Genomic DNA, 26,701 nt, shown 5'->3' on the forward strand with positions numbered 1-26,701 from the left:
TGAAGGACCACTTCGACCGGCTTGGATGAAGACTTCTGCCGCTTCCTTGAGGATGGATGTCCGGTTTTCAGAACAGTAAGTTGATCTTCAGGGGGTCAGTGTTAGGTTTTTTTAAGGGTGTATTGGGTGAGTTTTATTTTTTAGATTAGGGTTTGGGCCGCAAAAGAGCTAACTGCCCTTTTAAGGGCAATGCCCATCCAAATGCCCTTTTCAGGGCAATGGGGAGCTTAGGTTTTTTTTTAGATAGTATTTTATTTGGGGGGTTGCTTGTGTGGGTGGTGGGTTTTACTGTTGGAGGGGTTGTTTGTATTTTTTTTTTTTACAGGTAAAAGAGCTGATTACTTTGGGGCAATGCCCTGCAAAATGCCCTTTTAAGGGCTATTGATAGTTTAGGCTAGGGTTTTTTTTTTTTTTTTTTTTTTGGGGGGGGGGGGTTAATTTTGATAGGGCTATTAGATTAGGTGTAATTGGTTTGAATCTCTTGTAATTTGTTTATTATTTTCTGTAATTTAGTGTTTGTTTTTGTACTTTAGCTAATTTAATTTAGCTAATTGTTAATTTATTTAATTATAGTGTAGTGTTAGGCGTTATTGTAACTTAGGTTAGGTTTTATTTTACAGGTCAATTTGTATTTATTTTAGCTAGGTAGTTATTAAATAGTTAATAACTATTTAATAACTAATCTACCTAGTTAAAATAAATACAAACTTGCCTGTAAAATAAAAATAAACCCTAAGATAGCTAAAATGTAACTTAGTTATATTGTAGCTAGCTTAGGGTTTATTTTACAGGTATTTAGTTTTAAATAGGAATTATTTAGTTATTAATAGTAAGTTTTATTTAGATTTATTGTAATTATATTTAAGTTAGGGGGTGTTAGGGTTAGACTTCGGATTAGGGGTTAATACATTTAGTATAGTGGCGGCGACGTTGGGGGCGGCAGATTATCGGTTAATAAATGTAGGTAGCGGCGATGTTAGGGACGGCAAATTAGGGGTTAATATTTAAAGGTCTGTGAGGTGGGAGTGCGGCAGTTTAGGGGTTAATATGTTTATTAGAGCGGCGACGACGTTGGGGGCGGAAGATTAGGGGTTAATAGATATAATGTAGGGGACAGCGGTGTCCAGAGTGGCAGATTAGGGGTTAATAAGTATAATGCAGGTGTTGGCGATGTCGGGGGCTGTAGATACGTATGACCAGCTCACCGCTGACTTAAGCAGCGCTGGTATTGGAGTGCGGTAAGAAGCACAATTTTGCTCAACGCTCACTTCTTGCCTTTTAACGCCGGGTTTAGAAAAACCCGTAATACCAGCGCTGCAGGTAAGTGAGCGGTGAGAGAAAACTGCTAGTTAGCACCGCATAGCCTCTAACCGCATGTTTCCTTATGAAGTGTAAGCTTTATTAAATGCCTTATGTACAGTATATCCCATTCTTGAACTCCCTTACTAAATTTGCCTCGCCAACTTACAGGAAATAAACCACCCTTTCAAAACATACTACATTGTTAGAGATGCAGTAAGAAAGTTTAAATACATAGAAAATTGATATAATCCGGGGTGCATCCCAGCTATATCCTTAGAAGTAATCAAGAGGGGTGTGTTTGTGTGTGAGAAAATAACTCATTGTCTAGTTCATTAACAAATCTATACACACACACACACCAACATCTAAAATTAGGGGGAGGTAAAAAGTGAGTTTAAAATCCTCCACTACGCATAAAATAGAGAAAATAACTCATTGTGTAGTTCATTAACAAATCCAGACAGGTAAGAAGGCTTGTTTTTTTCCACAGAAAACCTCTGGAATACATTGTTTCCAATGCAGCAAAGGATTCTGGGTAAGATATGCAAATTCAGTTCACAATGACACACATTTTTACTTCATGTCTGCTTCTCAGCAGATTCCCTTAACGCCAAGGCATTGCTGTCACACATCTTATAAGCTTAGCTAGGGTAAGTGCAGTGATTCTTTGATAGAGTAGACAATACATTTTTAACCCCTGACTAGTAAAACTATATTGATATTTTTCATGTGATTTTTATGCATATATACACACATACACACATACATACATACATACATGGTAGCTCAGCCATATACCATAACTTAAGATACTGTGAGTATTATCACAAGTAAAGATTCACATAGTATGTACTTTACCGGCGAGCTCTCACTAGAAGTCTTGAAGCTTTACCTACAAGTTCCACTGCTTGGCGTAAACGGTCTTCATTCTAAAAAGGAAGACGACTAATGGTAAAGCAAACAAACTGCAAAACAGCTGTGACATTATAATACATTTAAAGAGCTATATACCTTATACCAGTGAAAATAAATAAAAGGCATTTTTCATGTAACTCATTATACAGGCTTTAAAGTTATTTTCTATTAATTTATATTAAGTATTTGGCTTTTGACATTAAAATGAACCCAGAATACTTTAATCCTTTCACAGCTGAGCCATTCCAAGCTATGTACTGATTTGTTTCACAGTGTTTCGGTACTACTGTATAAAAAAAAAAAAAAAAAAAAAATTATATATATATATATATATATATATAATTTTATATCTTGACATTATGGTAGCTGCAAGAATAAGTTTTGTCATTTCATTTTGATTAACAAGGTTTTAAACAATAGCTTGTGTTTTTCCTCTAAACTCTATAGAAAAAGGGGTTATTGTCATATAAATAAAGGCCTCTCAGTACAGTTGTGTAACAGCCTCTATGCAAATAAATAGGCATTTATTCAGGTAATAACTATTACCACTGTGATCAACTGGCTATTAAAACCTATATTGGGGTTAAAAGTGGGGCTTTAAAACAAGTGGTCTTGAGAGTCTCTGCCTTTCTAACAGCCTGTTACAATGGTATGAATTAAAACTTTTTTTCTCTCTTTTAAATGTACTTAAAAACTTAAACCCCCAAGACACACAACATTTGAAATGACAGGCAATTGGCTTTCGCGTGTTAGGTAGTCTTGGCGGTTTCTTTCACAATTTGGACAAAAAAAAAAAAACAAACAAAAAAAAAACAAAAAAAAAAAAAAAAAAAACAACTTTCCAATTTACTTCTATTATCAAATTTGCTTCATTATCTTGTTATCCTTTGCTGAAGGAACAGCATTGCTCTACTGGCAGCTAGCTGAACACATCTAGTTAGCCAATCACAAGAGACAAATGTGAGCAGACCAATCAGCAGATAGCTGCCTCTAGTGTTGGATATGTACGTATTCTTTTTCAACAAGGGATACCAAGAGAGTGAAGCACATTTGAAAATGGAAATTAATTTAAAAGCGTCTTAAAATGACATGCTCTGAATCATCTAAGTTTCATTTTGACTTTCCTTTCACTTTAAAAGGAGCCGAGATTGATGGGTTTGAATACCACCCACCCATCCAGCTCCCTTAAGCCCTGTGGTTTTTCTGGGGCTTGGTGACATCACAATCAAAGACCACTAAGGATGTAGGGTAAGTGCAATGGTTGCCACAATGAACTCTAAAAGTGTCATCATTTGTACTGAAAACCATTTTATTTATTTTTTTAAGATTAAAAAATTTTGGGATGTGAAAACCAAAAATTATTTTGTGATTCAGAGTATACGATGTTAAAAAAAGTTTCCAATTTACTTCTATTATCAAATTGCTTTCTTCCCATGGTATAGTTTGTTGAAGATATACATAGGTAGATGTCTGGAGCACTTACATGGCAGGAAACAGTGCGGCCATCTAGTGCACTTGCAAATGAATACAATTATTGTAAAACTGTTGCCATATATAGTACTTCAGACATGTGCATGCTCCTAAGCTTTTTTCAACAAACGATACCAAGAGAATTAGGATAATAGAAGTAAATTAGAAAGTTGTTTAAAGTGCATGCTCTATCTGATCATGAAAGAAAAAGTGTTTCAAGTCCCTTCAGAAATGTATTCACAAAAATGACTATGGTCTACTCGAACGTGTTTGGTTCGTAGGACATTGTTCAGAGGTCTTGAGTGCCATCTGTTGGATTTTTTTTTTATTGCATGGATACTTAAAGGGATTTAAAAGTGCAAAAAGATGCTCTGTATTAAAGGATTTTATTAGTGTGCACATATTTAAAGTCAGCTACAGAAGCAGCAATGCATTATTAAGCTGAACACATCTGTTGAATTAATGACAAGAGACATGTAATCCTAGCCACCAATCAATAAATAATTTCCAGCAGTGTTCTGCAGCTTCTGAGCCTACCTAGGTGTGCTTTTCAAAAAAAAGATAAGAGAACAAAGGAAGTTTGATAGAGAAAATTCTTTCAAAATTGCTTGTTGTAACTGAAACATGAAAGTTTAATTTCTTTCCTAAGATATGGAGAGCCCCCAACGTAATTCAATTGCTAGTGGGAATATCACCCCTGGCCAGCCGGAGGCGGCAAAGAGACCCACAGCAAAGCTGTTAAAGTGTCACTCCCCTACCCATAATCCCCAGTCAGTCATTCTCTTTGCCTCTGTCAATGGAGGAAGTGAAGTTTGGTGTCTGAAGAAATGAATTCCATTTTTGGGTACTTCACCCTGCAAGCAAGGATTTGGGTTTAACCGAGTCCACATCAATCTCTTCAGTAGAGTAGTGGTGGCTTTTAAGCAGTTATGAAGTTGTGAGGTAGCTCTTGCTTTGTTTCCTAACATTGCTGCCCATGATACAGAAAGCCAGAGTTGGTTACTCTGTTCTTTCTTTTTCTACAGGTCTCTGTAAGTAAGGAGTATGTGTCCTTTCACGCCTTGTGAGCTGTCTTCCTGCCGGACATCTAGACTACAGGTAAGTGCTTTTGATTCTAGGTCTTGGAGACTTGCATTTCAGAAGAATATGTCCTATGCAGTAGATGGGGACATTTTTAAAATCCTTTATACAGGATTTTCTTTGGCAGCGGGCAGGCACATTATGTATGTTGAGACTAGGGGTTAATCTTCCCTTTATTGGGACGTTTTTCCTCTTTGGGCTAATTTTGTTGAAATACTTTATTAGTATGTGTGTGGCTTATGTTTTATACAGGGATCTATGTATAAACTTAAAATTTGGCAGTTGGTTTTCTTTGCTTGCTTAGCTAGAACAGGCTAACTGACAGACTACTTGAGTTTGAAACCAGCTGCAGCTACTTGCATCTTATGTTGTAGGCAGATGGAAACGCACGCCTTTTACTTGCTGCGTAGTTTCCTCTCTCTGCCGGTCATGTGACTTCTCTCTGCTGTTTGAAATTCAATGACTCCGCTCTGTGAATATCCGTCTCTTCAGTGTCGATCTACTATACGATCGTTTTAGTGACTTCTGGCAGCCAAATTGTGGTATTAAAAATTCTTAAAGTGACAGTGTATTTAAACATTTCTACAATTATTATTATGGTGATGGATCAAGACTGTATTTTGACAAATGCTTGCTATGCCTTGACACAAATTGTTTTGCCTATGCAATTATGTGCTGCATGCTTAGCTAGAACACTTCAATTTAAAGATAAATTGTTGCCCTCTGAGCTCAATGTCTCTCAGGATGATGCTGTTCAGGCAATGCCACAGCTTTCTCCTCAAATGTCCCAGGCCTCTATGGCGTCACATACAGTGCCCTGCAGTTCCCCTCAGCCTCCTGGAGAAGTTTATTTGCCTGCAGATTTTGCTGCACAGGTATCTTCGCGGTATCTGCTGCATTATCTGCTTTTCCTATGCTGGGAAAACGCAAGAGGAAAAGGAGACATTAAGATAGTAAGGTTTCTGTTCCATCTACTGCTACGCCGGTAGCCTCTGAAAGTGAAATCTCAGATTCGGACAGTATTATTCCTTCATCTGATACTGAAGAAGTAAACTTCAGATTTAAGCTTGAACACTTGTGTACTGTTAAAGGAGGTATTGGCTACTTTGGACGACTCCGATACTTCTGTCGTTGTCAACCCTAAGAAGTCTAGTAAACTTAATAAATACTATGATGTTCCTTCCTCTGTGGAAGTTTTTCCTGTCCCAGACCGTGTGACGGAGATTATTTCACAGGAATGGGAGAAGCCAGGGATTCTTTTCTCCCCGTCTCCCTTATTTAAAAATATGTTTCCTGTTGTCGACTCCATTAAAGATTCTTGGTGCAAATATTATCTAAAGGGATATTATATATACATTAAAGGGCAAGTATATGATATTCCTCTAGGGACCCCATTAGGAGGGAGGGAGAGAGAGTGAGAGAGAGAAAAAGACAAAGTGAAAGAGTTATGAAAGGGTGAAGAGAGAAAAAAAAAAAGAAAGTGTGAAGAGATGTGAGAGAGGAGAGAGAAAGAGTGTAAAGAGAAGATATGGCCTGAGAGAGAAGGGAGGAAGCAAAGAAGAAAAAAAGGGATAATTATAAAAACATTTTTTACAGGTCTGCTATGACTTCACAATGTCAACATCTTCCATTTCTGTCCTGCTGTTGTCTTCCCACGAACCCCTAGATGATGTTGCTAACTGCTATGCACTTATTTTTGTTAATTTATTACTGTATGTAGCATTATTCATTTTATGGTATAAAACAAAACATTAAAAAAGTACTGCACAATAAGGTGCTTCACATTGGCTAAACATATGCAAAGAGGGGTTGGGTAAGGTGTGGGCGGGATCAAAAGTGGTAACATTTTAGGCTGGCATACACAAAATGATCTTAAAGTGACAAAATCTACAGATTTTCAAATATTTACAACTAACAATTCACTGCTTTAATTGCACCTTATAGAAGTTATGAACAACCAAAAGAAATTTAAAGTTCAACACTGCAGGAATAAATAAATTAGGAAGACGAAATTTTAGTGAACATATTAGCTAAGGTAAAAAACATTTTTTAAGAACGGTTTCCAATAAAAGACATTAAATCTGACAATTACTGTCTTCTACTCATGAGAAAACTTTGCATAACACACCTCAAAAACAGAAGCAGATTGTTGATAGAGCTGGACAGCTTTTTCCAGGTTCAGATTCTCTATTAACCTAAATTAAACAAAAGCAATGAATTAGCAGTGGTTTCAGAAAAACACAAACTACTTTTTAAAAATGTTATAGTTTACCCACTTTCCAGCTCGTTCCAATGCCATTGCTGCAGTGTCAGGGGTTCCATTTTCTAGATACATCATACAGGCTTTTTCTATTAGCTGGACAGCTTCCGGAAGTTTCTGCATCTCCTAATGTAATAAATGGGGAAAGAAAAGCGCATGTTGCATGCTTCCATTTTAGAGAGTCTACTTGACTCACCAAAATTAGTGTTAATTTAAAAAAATAACTAAAAACAAAAGTTTTAATATCCTTTTTTTCAAATGCAGTAATAAGTTAATGGACTATCCCTGAATCCTTTAACATTTAATCACCCAAAATTTAGTCACTGTTTGTATAAAGTTATGTCATAAATGGTGAAACAACTTGATACATTTTAATTAGAAGTGTCCTTTTTAATCTAATGCTTACATTTATTTGGGTATTTTCTGATGCTTTCTGCTGCTAGCTGCACAGTTTGGGCTGAATATATATTTTATCATATGTATAAAAAGGAAGTGTAAACAAGACATTTTAATTCATGATAATTTAAAATCTTTATTAATTTGATAAAAAAAAATCTCACCTTTAACATCATCCCAGCTTGTTCATACGCTCTATTGAAAACAAATACAGTAGTAATGGTTTGCATATAGGCCAAGTATTTTTTATTTTTATTATGCATTGCAATGTGACCACCCCTCTCAATCTCTCATAACTTAGTGGACTTGGGAAAGTGAAGTACACTTGATGGCATTTCAGATAGTGGGAAAAAAGCCTATGCATTCTGACACTTCCCCAAATAAAAATGGATGGCAAGAACATCTCATATGCATAAGGCATTAAGCAGCCATGAGATACAGGGTGTAGGAAGCTGTCCACATACAATAAATTGGGGTATCTTTTTAAAGATATATTAAAAACACCACATGAAATATATTTTATTTAGAATAATATATAAAAAACAAATACAATGCACATTTTTTTATATCTGTTTTGCACATCTGTCACATAATTAAAGTCTCAAAATTGTGTTCCCCCTTCACATACTCCATACTTAAAAATGGACAACAAAGTAAAAATGTAATTTAAATGATTTAGATACAACTTGCAGTTTTAAGAGATTTTCCACTTTACATACACACGGATTAGATAGATATATATATATATATATCTATATATATATATATATATATATATATATATATATATATATATATATATATATATATATATATATAGAGATAGAATATATATATATATATATATATATATATATATATATATATATATATACACATACATATAGATTTAGAGAGAGAGATCAAATAAATAATTAAATTCAAAATAAAATATTAAATGTGTATGATTTTATCTTCTAATAAAAATGCATGTCAGTGGTAAATACTATACTTACTTAGCTGCATGGAAAAGACTGGATGTGGTTTATGGTTATGGAAAATTATATATATATTATCAGTAAACAAAATAAAAAATACTGGAAGAAAATAAATAAATAAATAAATAATAACAGAATACTAGTATTACAGAAACCATCTGAGAAAAGAAAAATAAGTGGCACATTTGACATCACAGTATAAGAGTGTAATTATGTAGGTGTAAATTATGCCTTGTACTAAAACAGCAGACAATCACCTGAGAAAAAAGTCTTGGCAACATAAGTAAAAAATGTATATCCTTGGCAACCTCCGATTCCAACTCATTTGTTCTGTAGCAAATGAGGAATTGTGCACGTTTCAGTGGATAATAATGTGCTGACCTCTACACACTAAAAGTAAATCAGATGACACAGTCTTTCTTCACTATTGATAAGTTAACTGCAGTATGTCTTGCATTTGTTTGCAGGCAATATAGCTTTTCACATGAACTGCTGATAATCAATCTTTACAAACTGTGAGCTTATAGAGAAAAGGTCTAAAAAAAGTTAAAAAAAGGCAAACATTAAAAAAGGATACGCTTTGTGATTCTCATACGATTCAGCTTCCTTTAAATAAGCTTCTTTTGCTTGGTCATACTGTTTGGCATTCTTAAAAGCAACAGCTACAAACAGAAAACAGAAGTGTTATGGTAGAAAACTACACGTAACTTTTATGATTAAAACAAATTACTATTATGCATATACTTTGTTTCCCTATAATAAAGAATCAACATATCTAGTCATTTACAGTATTATTAAAGTGAAATGTAAATTTTGATGAATTAAAGTGCCCTTGTTTTTAATAGGATTATTAAAAACCGGGCAACGATTCATCTGAATTGACATTCACGTTAATAAAAACCACATGATCATTTATTTTACTAGGCATCAGTTTAAAATACAGAAAGTGTGTATTTAAAAATATTAGATTAAATTACATACCTGCCTTTGCATATTCAGATGCTGCACTGTCATAGTCAGGTTTCCATTTTAAGAAACCTGTTTTAAGGCTGTAATACAAAATAATTATTTCATTGTGTGTGTGTGTGTAATGACTTGTGATTTTACAAGGTAACACTATTAACATTGATAAACAAGAGCAAAAGTCTATGAATGTGTTACTTCAAACTAGAAAAATTCCTAGCTATAAACAATATGTAAATATACTGTGTATACTTTATGTGCTTGTGTACTTAAAAGGACACTAAAGTCAAAACCTTCATGATTCAGATACAGCATGCAGTTTTAAGAGGCGTTCCAATGTACTTCCTTTATCAAATTGTGCAGTCTATTTATATGCACAATTTGAGGCACCAGATGCTACTGAGCATGTGTTCACAGTGTGTTTGCATAAGTCTGTGATTGGCAGATGGCTGTCTCATGATACAGGGGCCAGCAAACTGAGGCAAAGTTAAAAATTGTCAGAATAAAAAAATAAATCAACTACTCATTTAGAATTGAGTTAAGTGCTATTGCATTTTCTTTTACTATGCACTTGTTGATTATGTATTTCTACTGTATTCAACAAATAAACCAACATATCAGCAAAGTGGTTCTAAAACTTATTTTTAACTTGTAATAGCATTGTCATACTGTTGTAAAACATGTGCCAACGGATCTTTTTATTTATTTATTTTTAATTTATTTAAAAACGCCAGTGACACCCATGGAACACACATATTTAAAAGCAAAGCAGAAATTAATGCTTATGACACAAACCAATCGCAATGCATGTTCTAATTGCCTGAAACTGAGTAGGGGGGGGGGCACACATGACTTACACAGATAAAGTAGTCACCCTACTTATTTCTGAGTCACTATTGGAGAAAATGCTCACTGGTTGGAAATTACTAATTGTGACATACCATTTCAAAGATTTTTTGTCCAAGCAGGTCAGAGGTTGCAAGTGACAGCATCACCAGTTTATGTAAACACATTGCTTGCACACTCCCCCACTCTGTCCAAAAGTGCATCCCCAAACATCCAACAGTTGTACATTAGTGCGCTGCTTATTGTCAATGAGTAATCACAAATAAGGTTGCTAAAAACAAATTTTAAACAATGAGATATATATTTAAAAGTGATTTTCTGTGTACATATTTCAGAAAAACAAAAGGGGGAAAAAAACCATATCTATGTTCTTTTTTATTTTTTTTCTCCATGAAAAGAAGGCCATGTGTTTATTTTGATTATGCAACTGCCTGGCAGTGCACAACGGGTCAGTGGGACAGAAGCTCACAGATGGGTAAATACAATTGCCACAGCTTTATTGGTAGAAAGTGACAAGTCTCGTAATCGTAAAAAGTAGTTTCTTTCTTTCACAGGTGTATATAAATATATATATATATATATATATATATATATATATATATATATATATATATATATATATATATATATATAAAAACCTTATACAAATACATTGAAACATACACGTTTCACTTCTTCTCAGCTTGCCATTAAAAGAATCACCTAAACCAGGGTTCTTCAAACCACGGGTTGGGACCCAGTGCTGGGTCGCAACACCAGGTTTACTGGGTCACGACTTGTGTGTGTTGTAGGACAGTGTGTTTGGTGTGCGCTGTATGAGAGGGCGTGTGTTGTATGAGAGTGCGTGTGTGGTTATGGTGTGGTGTATGAGAGTGTGTTTGGGTTTTGTTTGTTGTATAAGAGAGTGTGTGTGTGTGTGTGTGAGTGAGTGTGTGGTGTATAAGAGTGTGTGTTGTATGAGAGAGTGTGTGTGTGGTTATGGTGTGGCGTATGAGAGTGTGTTTGGGGTTTGTTTGTTGTATAAGAGTGTGAGTGTGTGGTGTATAAGAGTGTGTGTGTGTTGTATGAGAGAGTGTGTGTGTGTGTGTGTGGTTATGGTGTGGCGTATGAGAGTGTGCTTGGGGTTTGTTTGTTGTATAAGAGTGTGTGGTGTATAAGAGTGTGTGTGTGTGTGTTGTATGAGAGAGAGAGTGTGTGTGTGGTTATGGTGTGGCGTATGAGAGTGTGTTTGGGGTTTGTTTGTTGTATAAGAGTGTGTGGTGTATAAGAGTGTGTGTGTGTTGTATGAGAGAGAGTGTGTGTGTGTGTGGTTATGGTGTGGCGTATGAGTGTGTTTGGGGTTTGTTTATTGTATAAGAGTGTGTGAGTATGTGTTGTATAAGAGTGTGTGTGTGTGTGTTGTATGAGAGTGTGTGTGTTATCACCTTTTACAACACTATCAAGTTTGACTACAATCAAGAATAAATTACGCACACATTTCAGTCACTTGGCCAAAAATTGCAGCTATCTTGCATCAGGCATTTTCAAATGAAGCATAAAAATAGGGTTGTGAAGGTGTGTGGTATCATGGCACTGGGTCTTGGGGGGAAAAAAAGTTTGAAGAACCCTGACTTAAACAACACTTCTACTGACTCCTTCAGTATACTAGGTTTTGTTCTGTAAATTAAATGTATTGCTAGATAAACTATTAGCACTGATTATGATTTCCCAGGGGAATAGAACAATTGTTTCATGGGCTTAACCTTGCAAAAAAAAAAATACAGAACATTGATAGACAGTATCATCTGCATCCAGCAGACTTTATGCATATAAACTGTAGTGCATTTAAAAGTACACTGAAATAAGAAAGTAAACGCACATCAAAATGTTTAAACGGATACTAAACCCACATTTTTTCTCTAATGATTCAGATAGAGCAGGAAATTTTAAGCAATCAATTTGTCTTTGTGCCCTCTTGCTATCTTTATTTGAAAAGCAGGAATGTAAAGCTTAGGAGCCGGCCCATTTTAGGTTCAGCACCCTGGATAGTGCTTGCTTATTGGTGGCTACATTTAGCCACCAATCAGCAAGCACAACCCAGGTGCTGAACAAAAAATGGGCTGGCGCCTCAGCTTTACATTCCTGCTTTTTTTTCAAATAAAACTACCAAGAGAAGGAAGAAAAAATGATAATAGGAGTAAATTAGAAAGTTGCTTTAAAATGCATACTCTATCTGAATAATTAAAGAAAAAAAATTAGGTTTAGTATCCATTTAAGGAAAATTAAAAAATAAGCAAGTTAAATTATTTTGCTGTAAAATGAGGCGCTGGTTACACTGCCACTTGTGAGTCTGAAGTGCCTCCATCATTGCTAACAGAAAATAAAGGAAATATATAATAATACTGCTTGAACATAACCATTTGTTTAACCCCACATATGGATTAAACACAGCAGGGGTAGCATATGTGCATAGCCATGAATTATCAGCAATGTTCAATGCTGATTTTAATTATGTGTTTGCAATAATTATAGCATTTTATAGTTGCTACTTTATTTTAACCAATCATGCAATATTCGTAGACCAGTGATGGACAACTTCCCAACACATGGGGTAGCAGGGTAATTTCTTATTTTAACGTATGTATCCCTATGGCAGAGAAATGACTGGGTTGCAGATACATATGTTGGTAAAATTGTACCCATATTTTATGTCTTAAGGGCTGCATATAAATATATGCTTATTAAACACACAAATTATAATTCCCTAACAAAATATCTAGTGGTACAACAAGGCAAGATTTGGAGAGAGGGGGGCAAGAACGGTAATGTAGCCACCTGAAGTTCCAACTATGAAAATGAAGGGGAAGCACCGAATCCGAAGCGCCTGTTAACTTTATCATGCTCTATGGCAAGTAAAACATGAACGTCAAATACCAATGTAAAATTTAACAGAAAGTTACTGTTCATCCGTTCTATTTACAACATGATTTGGCATTATTCCCTGAAGAACGAAACACTGCGGGTTTCGCATTACTAAATTAAACGAGTGTTTCTCCAGATAACATTATATAACACTGAGGCATTATGAAAATCGTATAGCTGGCCCTGCATACACCGAAAAGGCAAGAGCTCTGCTTGTCTATAAGGGTGGATAATACACTGATATGTTCACACAAGCTAGTCTGACTGGTGTATAAGGAACTGATTTAGCTACACAAAATAATAATCCCGCCCATTAATTATTATCACCATTTCTCAGCTTTCGCGAGGTGTTCCAGACCCTCATTGATCTTCTGTGCCGCCATGACAGCCCAGGTAATGTTGTTACACGTCACAAAGGAGGAGCTGCGTCATGACGGCCGTTGGATGCCGTGCAACGTCATTTTCATAAAGTGGGGTGGATAAACAATACAACTAAGCGAGGGGCGTGAGAAGCTTCATTTAAAGTCGCACTACACGGATAATAATTATGCGACATTTTTATGTTAGGATGACCCTCAATGTTAGGGCGTTCTGTCTCCATATGATATTGATAAAAAAAGTAATACGTTTGCATAACAGGAACAGCGTGGAGTTACCTCTAGTTTTCATGATGCGGATTTTTGCCGCACGAGCAAACAAACATTTCAAACGTAATCTGTTGTTTCTAGTTTTCAAGACGTACCTACAGGAGCGTTCTAAGGGGAAATTAAAATCACTAATACAGTGATCCCTTACAAACTGTTTAACTTATTTAAAGGAGTTGACACAGGGGTAAAGTACTTTCCAACATTACTAGAATGGTTTCTGGGAGTTCCGCGCAGTTCTAAAGAATGTTGCTCCAAAGGCACAATTCTAAAATGCGCCCTCTCATAATTTTTTTTATATATCTAGGGCTTTTTTTGTCGGGGTACTCACCGGTACTGAGGAGATTTAGAATGTTTTTTTTTATTGTGTCCGTCAGTGCCATGTATGTAACATTACGCACAAACTCTAATGCAGGTTTCTTTTTTTATACAAAGCAATGCGCCTACGCTAATATATAAATATTTCGAGGCTCTTCTTTTCCTCTGGACGTAACTAAGAAATAATCCTACATCGGCGGTTTTGCCGTTATTCATTAGAGCACACTTTGACATTCAGTGTTCACTACTAGGTACAGCAAACGACAAGGAAGTTGGTTTCTTATTCAAGCCGTTTCTTATTTGTGAAATTCTGTTTCTTATTCATGGAAGTTGGTTTCTTATTAATTTTTTTTTTGTTAGACTGCTTTAAATTGACTTTAAAATAAAAATATAGGTTTTATTTAAATAATAATTTGATTCATATAATGTAGTTACACAGAGGTGGAATCCCTTTATACAACAATTGGGTATACAAACTGTAAAAAAGGCATACGTTGGCACCACTACAAATATTACTATTTTGAATAAGTAACAGATATTTTCAAAGGGTTAATAACTATTGGGCCACTGATTTCACTATGAAAATATACAGGGTAGATCCCCCTCCATGCTATGCAATTGTTTTTAGCTTGGCACAATGGTGTTTTTGGTACAGAAATCGATGCCAACCCTGGCATTGGTGTTGTAATTCTCATTTTTGAATAAGTAACTGATATTTTCAAAGGATTAATAACCATTGGGCCACTGATTTCACTATGAATATATACAGGGTAGATCCCCCTCCATGCCATGCAGTTATTTTTGGCCTGGCTCAATGGTGTTTTTGGCACAGAAATTGATGCCAACCCTGGCATTGGTGGTGTAATTCTCATTTTTGAATAAGTAACAGATAATTTCAAAGGGTTAATAACCATTGGGCCACTGATTTCACTATGAATATATACAGGGCAGATCCCCTTCCATGACATGCAATTGTTTTTAGCCTGGCCCAATGGTGTTTCGGGCACAGAAATTGATGCCAACACTGGCATAGGTGACATAATTCTCATTTTTTAATAAGTAACAGATATTTTCAAAGGGTTAATAACCATTGGGCCACTGATTTCACTATGAATTTATACAGGGTAGATCCCCCTCCATGCCATGCAATTGTTTTTAGCCTGGGCCAATGGTGTTTTTGGCACAGAAATTGATGCCAACCCTGGCATAGGTGACATAATTCTCATTTTTGAATAAGTAACATATTTTCAAAGGGTTAATAACCATTGGCCACTGATTTCACTATGAATATATACAGGGTAGATCTCCCTCCATGACATGCAATTGTTTTAAGCCTGGCCCAATGGTGTTTTTGGCACAGAAAGTGATGTCAACCCTGGCATAGGTGACATAATTCTCATTTTTGAATAAAACATAATTTATGTAAGAACTTACCTGATAAATTCATTTCTTTCATATTGGCAAGAGTCCATGAGCTAGTGACGTATGGGATATACATTCCTACCAGGAGGGGCAAAGTTTCCCAAACCTCAAAATTCCTATAAATACACCCCCCACCACACCCACAATTCAGTTTAACGAATAGCCAAGAAGTGGGGTGATAAGAAAGGAGCGAAAGCATCAACAAGGAATTGGAATAATTGTGCTTTATACAAAAAAATCATAACCACCGTAAAAAGGGTGGGTCTCATGGACTCTTGCCAATATGAAAGAAATTAATTTATCAAGTAAGTTCTTAAATAAATTATGTTTTCTTTCATGTAATTGGCAAGAGTCCATGAGCTAGTGACGTATGGGATAGCAAATACCCAAGATGTGGAACTCCACGCAAGAGTCACTAGAGAGGGAGGGATAAAAATAAAGACAGCCAATTCTGCTGAAAAAGAATCCACAACCCAAATCGAAAAGGTTTATTCTTATAATGAAAAAAACTGAAATTATAAGCAGAAGAATCAAACTGAAACAGCTGCCTGAAGAACTTTTCTACCAAAAACTGCTTCTGAAGAGAAAACATCAAAATTGTAGAATTTTGTAAAAGTATGCAAAGAAGACCAAGTTGCTGCTTTGCAAATCTGATCAACAGAAGCTTCATTCTTAAAAGCCCAGGAAGTAGAAACTGACCTTGTAGAATGAGCCGTAATCCTCTGAGGCGGGGATTTACCCGACTCCACATAAGCATGATGAATCAAAAGTTTTAACCAAGAAGCCAAAGAAATAGCAGAAGCTTTCTGACCTTTCTTAGGACCAGAAAATATAACAAATAGACTAGAAGTCTTTTTGAAATCTTTAGTAGCTTCAACATAATATTGCAAAGCTCTTACCACATCCAAAGAATGCAAAGATCTTTCCAAAGAATTCTTAGGATTAGGACACAACGAAGGGACAACAATTTCTCTACTAATGTTGTTGGAATTCACAACCTTAGATACAAATTTAAATGAAGTCCGCAAAACCGCCTTATCCTGATGATATATCAGAAAAGGAGATTCACAAGATAGAGCAGATAATTCAGAAACTCTTCTAGCAGAAGAGATAGCCAAAAGAAACAATACTTTCCAAGAAAGTAACTTAATATCCAGAGAATGCATAAGCTCAAACGGAGGAGCCTGTAAAGCTCTCAAAACCAAATTAAGACTCCAAGGAGGAGAGATTGACTTAATGACAGGCTTGATACGAACCAAAGCCTGTGTTGAAGAAAAAATTAACATCAGACAGCTGTTCCAAATTAATAAGGTTATAATTGTACAATTAAACATGATTACAACAAAAATGACTACAGGTCATTTTACATAGTAATACAAGTGTGTGTGGCGTGCAGCATTAGATTGCAGCAATGTCTCTCTTTTATAGGCCGTGTTCGGTGTTTCTTCACAATAAGCACCTCGTGGTCTTCTTATCTTGTCCATACAAACTTTGGGTGTTACTGTAGCTGAAAATACTTACTTTGCATATACAGCAGTTTCTGTACTAGCTGAATTGACAAAAAGAAATGTAACTTTAAAAATATCACTTGTCAGTCCCTCATAACATATAAGTAAAATATATATACAGAATTAAAAATATTTTTCCTTAACATTTCTCACCCTTTTGATAATTTTATTATTGCATGTATTTATCTATTACCTTGCGTTAATTATCACGCCATTATTACTTTGTGTCTCTTACTTGACTAACAACCTTCCTACCTGGAAATGACCCCTTAGACAGACTGTATATCACCGAGTATACAGATAAGCTGCATAGACAGTGGGATGCTGAGCCTCCATTCCAGATCTGCCTACATAGTTATCATTTCCTCTAAGCATTCACACATCTTTATTGGTAACATGCAAACACAAAATATGCTATCTCTATCTAAACAGATAACAACAGCAGCCAGAACTGCATCCCTTCACAGGCCTAGGTCCAAATCCTGTAGTAGGCCCAAAGCTGATGAGGTGCAATTGTGGGACCCCCTCGCAGAGATGAGATCTTCCACCTGTCTCCTAAAATGACTGGAGGGTCTGCAGGGGAGGCAGGTAGCTGAACTAAGTTATCAGTCGGTCATCTCTGTAGCTGTTGTATCATCACCCTAAACAATCGGTATCTTCATCTTTTTCTGCAATGAGAAACACAAATCATTAACAATTTCCAAACAATTAGGCACATTAGAATTACTCCTATCACTAACACTATGGGTTTTAAAAGATTTGTAAGCATATTTTAAACCAGGTTCCAATCGATCCCATCCTTCCTTAGCTATATCTCTAGATCTTTGTTGTAACTCTTTTACTTGTAGTCTCATTAATAATCCCATCCATAATACTAGCATATTTGTTAATTCTACTTGCTAGCTCAATTCCCTAACCTGTCCAGGCAGGAAACCACATTCAGACTTTATCTGCAGATGAGAATAATTCTTACTTATACCTTGTTTAAGGACCATTGGAATAATCTTACCATCTTTCCCAGCCATAGTTGAAACCATCTCATATTGTTATATAACTGAGTTTGACAGGTCCATTCATCATTGTCTGTATGTTCAAGACAGGCACACCTAGTGGTACACAAAGCTTTTAATATTGAACAAAAACACAAACTATTACAATCAGCAGTTCCTGTATCACATGGTACTTTGTTAGATTCCATATTAAATGTTAAAGTAGCATTTCTACAATCTGTTTCCCCCACATATACCTTGGGCAAACTATGGCCTAGATTTGGAGTTTGGCGGTAAAAGGGCTGTTAACGCTCCGCGGGCTTTTTTCTGGCCGCACCATAAATTTAACTCTGGTATCGAGAGTTCAAACAAATGCTGCGTTAGGCTCCAAAAAAGGAGCGTAGAGCATTTTTTCCGCAAATGCAACTCTCGATACCAGCATTGCTTACGGACGCGGCCAGCCTCAAAAACGTGCTCGTGCACGATTCTCCCATAGGAAACAATGGGACTGTTTGAGCTGAAAAAAAACCTAACACCTGCAAAAAAGCAGCGTTCAGCTCCTAACGCAGCCCCATTGTTTCCTATGGGGAAACACTTCCTACGTCTGCACCTAACACTCTAACATGTACCCCGAGTCTAAACACCCCTAACCTTACACTTATTAACCCCTATTCTGCCGCTATCGCTGACACCTGCATATTTTTTTTAACCCCTAATCTGCCGCTCCGTAAACCGCCGCAACCTACGTTATCCCTATGTACCCCTAATCTGCTGCCCTAACATCGCCGAGCCCTATATTATATTTATTAACCCCTAATCTGCCCCCCTCAACGTCGCCGACACCTGCCTATACTTATTAACCCCTAATCTGCCGAGCGGACCTGAGTGCTACTATAATAAAGGTATTAACCCCCTAATCTGCCCTCCCTAACATCGCCGACACCTAACTTCAATTATTAACCCCTAATCTGACGACCGGAGCTCACCGCTATTCTAATAAATGGATTAACCCCTAAAGCTAAGTCTAACCCTAACACTAACACCCCCCTAAGTTAAATATAATTTACATATAACGAAATAAATTAACTCTTATTAAATAACTTATTCCTATTTAAAGCTAAATACTTACCTGTAAAATAAATCCTAATATAGCTACAATATAAATTATAATTATATTATAGCTATTTTAGGATTAATATTTTACAGGCAACTTTGTAATTATTTTAACCAGGTACAATAGCTATTAAATAGTTAAGAACTATTTAATAGTTACCTAGTTAAAATAATTACAAAATTACCTGTAAAATAAATCCTAACCTAAGATATAATTAAACCTAACACTACCCTATCAATACATTAATTAAATAAACTACCTACAATTACCTACAATTAACCTAACACTACACTATCAATAAATTAATTAAACACAATTCCTACAAATAAATACAATTAAATAAACTAGCTAAAGTACAAAAAATAAAAAAGAACTAAGTTACAAAAAATAAAAAAATATTTACAAACATAAGAAAAATATTACAACAATTTTAAACTAATTACACCTACTCTAATCCCCCTAATAAAATAACAAAGACCCCCAAAATAAAAAATTCCCTACCCTATTCTAAATTAAAAAAGTTACAAGCTCTTTTACCTTACCAGCCCTGAACAGGGCCCTTTGCGGGGCATGCCCCAAGAATTTCAGCTCTTTTGCCTGTAAAAGAATAAATACAATACCCCCCCCCCAACATTACAACCCACCACCCACATACCCCTAATCTAACCCAAACCCCCCTTAAATAAACCTAACACTAAGCCCCTGAAGATCTTCCTACCTTGTCTTCACCATCCAGGTTCACCGATCCGTCCTGAAGAGCTCCTCCGATGTCCTGATCCAAGCCCAAGCGGGGGGCTGAAGAGGTCCATGATCCGGTCAAAGTCTTCATCCAAGCGGGGCAGAAGAGGATCTTCCATCCGATTGAAGTCATCAATCAGGCGGCATCTTCTATGGTCTTCCATCCGGAGCGAAGCGGCAGGATCCTGAAGACCTCCAGCGCGGAACATCCATCCGGACCGACGACTGAACGACGAATGACTGTTCCTTTAAGGGACGTCATCCAAGATGGCGTCCCTCGAATTCCGATTGGCTGATAGGATTCTATCAGCCAATCAGAATTAAGGTAGGAATTTTCTGATTGGCTGATGGAATCAGCCAATCAGAATCAAGTTCAATCCGATTGGCTGATCCAATCAGCCAATCAGATTGAGCTCGCATTCTATTGGCTGATCGGAACAGCCAATAGAATGCGAGCTCAATCTGATTGGCTGATTGGATCAGCCAATCGGATTGAACTTGATTCTGATTGGCTGATTCCATCAGCCAATCAGAAAATTCCTACCTTAATTCCGATTGGCTGATAGAATCCTATCAGCCAATCGGAATTCGAGGGACGCCATCTTGGATGACGTCCCTTAAAGGAACAGTCATTCGTCGTTCAGTCGTCGGTCCGGATGGATGTTCCGCGCTGGAGGTCTTCTGGATCCTGCCGCTTCGCTCCGGATGGAAGACCATAGAAGATGCCGCCTGGATGATGACTTCAATCGGATGGAAGATCCTCTTCTGCCCCGCTTGGATGAAGACTTTGACCGGATCATGGACCTCTTCAGCCCCCCGCTTGGGCTTGGATCAGGACATCGGAGGAGCTCTTCAGGACGGATCGGTGAACCTGGATGGTGAAGACAAGGTAGGAAGATCTTCAGGGGCTTAGTGTTAGGTTTATTTAAGGGGGGTTTGGGTTAGATTAGGGGTATGTGGGTGGTGGGTTGTAATGTTGGGGGGGGGTATTGTATTTATTCTTTTACAGGCAAAAGAGCTGAAATTCATGGGGCATGCCCCGCAAAGGGCCCTGTTCAGGGCTGGTAAGGTAAAAGAGCTTGTAACTTTTTTAATTTAGAATAGGGTAGGGAATTTTTTATTTTGGGGGTCTTTGTTATTTTATTAGGGGGATTAGAGTAGGTGTAATTAGTTTAAAATTGTTGTAATATTTTTCTTATGTTTGTAAATATTTTTTTATTTTTTGTAACTTAGTTCTTTTTTATTTTTTGTACTTTAGCTAGTTTATTTAATTGTATTTATTTGTAGGAATTGTGTTTAATTAATTTATTGATAGTGTAGTGTTAGGTTAATTGTAGGTAATTGTAGGTAGTTTATTTAATTAATGTATTGATAGGGTAGTGTTAGGTTTAATTATATCTTAGGTTAGGATTTATTTTACAGGTAATTTTGTAATTATTTTAACTAGGTAACTATTAAATAGTTCTTAACTATTTAATAGCTATTGTACCTGGTTAAAATAATTACAAAGTTGCCTGTAAAATAAATATTAATCCTAAAATAGCTATAATATAATTATAATTTATATTGTAGCTATATTAGGATTTATTTTACAGGTAAGTATTTAGCTTTAAATAGGAATAAGTTATTTAATAAGAGTTAATTTATTTCGTTATATGTAAATTATATTTAACTTAGGGGGGTGTTAGTGTAAGGGTTAGACTTAGCTTTAGGGGTTAATCCATTTATTAGAATAGCGGTGAGCTCCGGTCGTCAGATTAGGGGTTAATAATTGAAGTTAGGTGTCGGCGATGTTAGGGAGGGCAGATTAGGGGGTTAATACTATTTATTATAGGGTTAGTGAGGCGGGTTAGGGGTTAATAACTTTATTATAGTAGCGCTCAGGTCCGCTCGGCAGATTAGGGGTTAATAAGTGTAGGCAGGTGTCGGCGACGTTGAGGGGGGCAGATTAGGGGTTAATAAATATAATATAAGGGTCGGCGGTGTTAGGGGCAGCAGATTAGGGGTACATAGGGATAACGTAGGTGGCGGCGCTTTGCGGTCGGAAGATTAGGGGTTAATTATTTTAAGTAGCTGGCGACGACGTTGTGGGGGGCAGGTTAGGGGTTAATAAATGTAATACAGGGGTCGGCGGGGTTAGGGGCAGCAGATTAGGGGTACATAAGTATAACGTAGGTGGCGGTCGGCAGATTAGGGGTTAAAAATTTTAATCGAGTGGCGGCGATGTGGGGGGAGCTCGGTTTAGGGGTACATAGGTAGTTTATGGGTGTTAGTGTACTTTAGGGTACAGTAGTTAAGAGCCTTATGAACCGGCGTTAGCCAGAAAGCTCTTAACTCCTGCTATTTTCAGGCGGCTGGAGTTTTGTCGTTAGAGCTCTAACGCTCGCTTCAGAAACGACTCTAAATACCGGCGTTAGAAAGATCCCATTGAAAAGATAGGATACGCAAATGGCGTAGGGGGATCTGCGGTATGGAAAAGTCGCGGCTGAAAAGTGAGCGTTAGACCCTTTAATCACTGACTCCAAATACCAGCGGGCGGCCAAAACCAGCGTTAGGAGCCTCTAACGCTGGTTTTGACGGCTACCGCCGAACTCCAAATCTAGGCCTAAATATGCAAACTTTCATGTTTGCTATGTAATTAACATACATTGGCCCAAGACACATTGTAGCTATAGAAACTATACCAGCAAGTTTTAAGTATGTACCTTGATCTAAGATAGCATTATGCATTCATTGATATTGGTACACCTATTAAAGGGATTCCTTTATGATTGGCAGGAACATGAGAGCATATCCAACAGTCTGTGGCATTCAGTTGCTTGGCTGTTTGTTGGTGTAAAAGCCAGATAGAATTTGTCTGTTTGTCACCCTTCACTGGTATATAGAGGTATAAAACACAAAGAAAAGGACACAAAAAACAGGACAGTATATGCATCTTGGCAGTTAGTTAACCCACTTTGTCCCCAGTGGTCTCACCCTTTTGACACAGGTTTTTATCACCGGCCTGGAAGTTTACTTTCTTACAGTGAGAGGCGTGTATCCAGTTTGGTTTCCCTTCCACTTTGACTGAGGTGGGTGTTGTCAGTAATACCTGATATGGGCCGTCAAACCGGGGCTCTAAGTGTCTCCTCACGTATCTTCTTATCACCACCCAGTCTCCAGGGTGCAGGTAGTGAGTTCCAGTTATTTGTTCTGGATCTGGTAATGAAGAGAAAACTTTTCCATACAAATTAGTCAGTTGCTCATGCAGCTGAACAACATAATCAGTTAGAGCAGCATACTGCCCATGTAATTCTTGTGGAAAGAAAAGACCTATTAGTGGTCTACCAAACAAAATTTCAAATGGTGAAAGGCCATGTTTTGCCTTTGGGGTATGTCTTTCTGCAAAGAGGGCTAAAGGTAAGGCTTGTACCCAAGTAAGTTTTGTCTGCTCACAGATCTTAGCTATTTTATTTTTTAAAACACCATTGGCTCTCTACTTTCCCAGACGATTAATCTGCAACCCTTTCATCATTTCTGCAAACACTTCCCCAGTAAAATGAGTCCCTTGATCAGATTCTACTGTTTTCAGGTAAACCATATCTGCACACAATTTCAGTTATCAGTTTTTTCCTGTTACACCTGCTGTTGCCTTGGCAACCGGCCAGGCCTCCACCCAAGAGGAAAACATGTCTACACACACCAAAACATACTCATACACACCACATTTGGGCAGCTGAATATAGTCTATTTGCAGGTTTCACAAGATGTTTCATCTCCACCTTTGTCAATTTACCTGGAGTGTATTTAGCACACATCATGCATTTCTTGCACCATTCAGTTACAAATTGTGAGAAACCTGGTGCAAACCAAAATTTATTAATACTTGCAATCATTCTTGCAATCATTCCCCCTTTGGAAACATGGGAAGGGAGATGAGATAAACTGGCTAAAACAGGATATAGCACTGTAGGTGCACACAATCTACCATCCCCATGTTTCCAAACCTCATTTTCCAGTTTGCAACCAGCATTTTTCCACTTTCAAATTCTCTATAGTTGTAGAGGACTGTTGGAGTATCATGAGAGCTGCCTTCTTGGCTGCTTCATCTACCCTATTATTACCCATAGTGATAGGATCTATTGCTCGCTGATGTGCCTTTAATTTCATAACAGCTATAGCTCTTTTGAAAACGCTGCGGTCTGTTCCAGTGTCCACCAAACACTCCACAAAATGGTATGGCATGTCAGAGAGGGTCAGGCGAACAAAGGCATCACCCCCTCTGCTCTCAGACATGATTGGTAGCACTGGAAGCCCAGTCCATCAATTGTTCTCCCACAGTTATAACATTTACCTTTTCTGGGTTCCCCCTCATTTATCCCTTAAACTGTTTCTATTGGGGTTTCCCAGGGGCACATACTGGCATTACCCTTAGTGCTTTCTTTTTCTATACTTCTATGTTCCTTTGTATTGAGCTCGCTAAGCTCATTAGTGTTGGGACTGATTTATCTCGCCAATCAGAATGGGCGGAAACCAATTGAGAAACCAATTTATTATGGATTTCTTTATTCAGTCCTGACACCAATGTGGCAGTGAGCATTTTTCCCATACCTTAGTCATCAAGGTTACCTCCCCTTGGGGCATATACATCTTGCCATGAGGTGGTATGGGCACATAAGATACTACAGTCAAAACTGGGGGCACTAATAATTTTCCCCAGCAACACTAAAACCCAACAGTTTCCTTTTATTACTTAGAACATGCAGTTGTAAACAATTTTCCATTTCATGTCTATTAGCAAAATATCATTATTCACTTGATATTCTTTATTAAAGGATCAGCAAGGCACCACTGGTAGTCAGCTGAACACATCAGGTAAACCAAAGAAAAGGTCCATCTATGTGCAGCCTACAATCAACAGCTAGCTCCCAGTAATGCATTCCTCCTCCTAAACCTACCTAGAAAAACATACATATATACATATATATATATATATATATATATATACAGTATATATACACAGTATACACAGTATACACATACATACATTCATACATACATCTATACATACATCTATATATATATACACACATATACAGTGCATACATACACATAGATATACATACACATACATATATGCATATACATATACAGCACACATGTACACACTGTGACATAAATATTCACACTCTCACACGCATGTATTTACTATCAAATACAATTACAAAGATACTCACTGACAAACTGGCACACAGATTCTACACACTCTACAAAAAAAAATGCACACAAACCCCAGGACTAGGGCACATAGTCCACAAGGCCTTGGCATGCAGTCACAAATGACAATAGACATCCAATTGCCAATGCCCACATACAATCAGACCCACAACCAATTATCTAACCTTATAAATGCAAGGGCTACCATTAATAACCAAATAACTTTCAGAGGGGTAAGTACTAGTGGTCTTATCAGTTGTGAAAATACGTCAGGGTAGTAAAAGTGAAATTACCAATAAAGTAACTAGCAAATCAAACCTCTTAAAGATTCACTACTAGAATCTTGTGTATATTATAATTTATATTAATTCTACTGCAAAGATATCACTAGGACCATAATGTACAAAGGGACAATGTATGGCTATTGCAGTGTCACTTATGCAAGTTACAGCAGTGCTGGCCTTTTAAAACTCCAGTTAACCCATATAAATACCAAGCAGAAATGTAAAAGCCCTAAATGCCCTCAAGCATAGCATACACTCTTATGTCATTTAATGGAAGACTTGCATACGTGTGTGTGTGCAAAACATACATAATCTTACATTTAATTCAGTTGAACAAAAAGTTTCTAGCAGCACATAAAGTCTAGGACAAAAAAAGGGTTAAAAAAACAACAACAACAAAAATTGTTCTGCTCTGTGCTGGAGGAAGGGAGGGGGGTTGGAAGCCCCCACCCAGTACAGTAGCTGCAGCACACATACTTTGTCTTCTACAGAAAAAATAAATTGGGCTGTTTCTGATAGGATTCTACAGTTATTTTTATAGAGATTTTGCTAGTGGAATAATTCAAAGGTTCCCCCTTTGGAAACCCAACATCCATTCCCTTAGTCAACTTGCACCATTCAGGCAGATGCCAGCTGACCCACATACTATATTCTTTATACATTTCCTCCTGTGGGCTATTGAGGAAATTTTGGACGTCCATTGCTTAAGGATGACCTCATGTCACCCTTTCTAAGAATCGTTTCTCATAACCCAGTTATGATGGAGGGGACTCTTACCCTTCTCTCTCAACTCTTAGCAATACTGTGGCTGTCAGGGAAAGGCTCACACTATAAATCCCACACTATAAATTCCATACTAAAAATCCCTCCTAATTTTCCAACAAACCCAAATAATAAACAGTAGGGAGACAAATCCTAAAAGTACTTGGCCTCTTATATCATCAAAATCAAACCATGCGAGGGGACTTACATCAACAGTTTTATACATCATTAGAGACAATTCTACTACAGCTCAGGGATGCGCCCTTCAGTATAGGAGCGTGCAAACTCAAACCAGTGTGTCCAAGGTTTTCAGGAACAAAGCCAAGAGGTGATCAAAAGATCAGAATTCGCCCTTGTTCTCTGGGAATAGCACTATGCCCAATAGCAGCAATGGACTGAAGCTGAACTTAATCAACGATGTCCATAGGCCGAGCATAGGGGGTACCCAGAGACTTTGTACTGACAGACCAAGGTTGACTAGTAAGGAATTCTGCAGCTACCCACACTTAACCTTCTATTGTTTGCTGTACAGACAATTTTAGTAACAGTTTATGTTTACTTAACAAACACAGAAAATAGAAAACATTTGTCTCTGAGGACAGTAGAATCCTCTTAC

At 37.1% G+C, this 26,701-nt stretch overlaps 1 protein-coding gene across 1 annotated transcript in view; it reads right to left on the bottom strand.

The window, feature by feature from the left end:
• Nucleotides 1-13,532, bottom strand: part of NAPG (NSF attachment protein gamma) — a 97,706-nt gene extending 84,174 nt beyond the window's left edge. The window contains exons 1-8 of the mRNA XM_053714913.1: nucleotides 13,438-13,532; nucleotides 9,382-9,449; nucleotides 8,978-9,062; nucleotides 8,419-8,436; nucleotides 7,588-7,618; nucleotides 7,044-7,153; nucleotides 6,896-6,962; nucleotides 2,161-2,231 (exon numbers count right to left, since the gene is read on the bottom strand). Coding sequence (XP_053570888.1) covers nucleotides 2,161-2,231; nucleotides 6,896-6,962; nucleotides 7,044-7,153; nucleotides 7,588-7,618; nucleotides 8,419-8,436; nucleotides 8,978-9,062; nucleotides 9,382-9,449; nucleotides 13,438-13,493 — 506 coding nt within the window. The 5' untranslated portion in view covers nucleotides 13,494-13,532. The remainder of the gene's footprint in view (nucleotides 1-2,160; nucleotides 2,232-6,895; nucleotides 6,963-7,043; nucleotides 7,154-7,587; nucleotides 7,619-8,418; nucleotides 8,437-8,977; nucleotides 9,063-9,381; nucleotides 9,450-13,437) is intronic.
• Between the last annotated feature and the right edge of the window lie 13,169 nt (nucleotides 13,533-26,701).

Source organism: Bombina bombina, chromosome 5 (genome assembly GCF_027579735.1).
Source record: "Bombina bombina isolate aBomBom1 chromosome 5, aBomBom1.pri, whole genome shotgun sequence".
Lineage (NCBI taxonomy): Eukaryota > Metazoa > Chordata > Amphibia > Anura > Bombinatoridae > Bombina > Bombina bombina.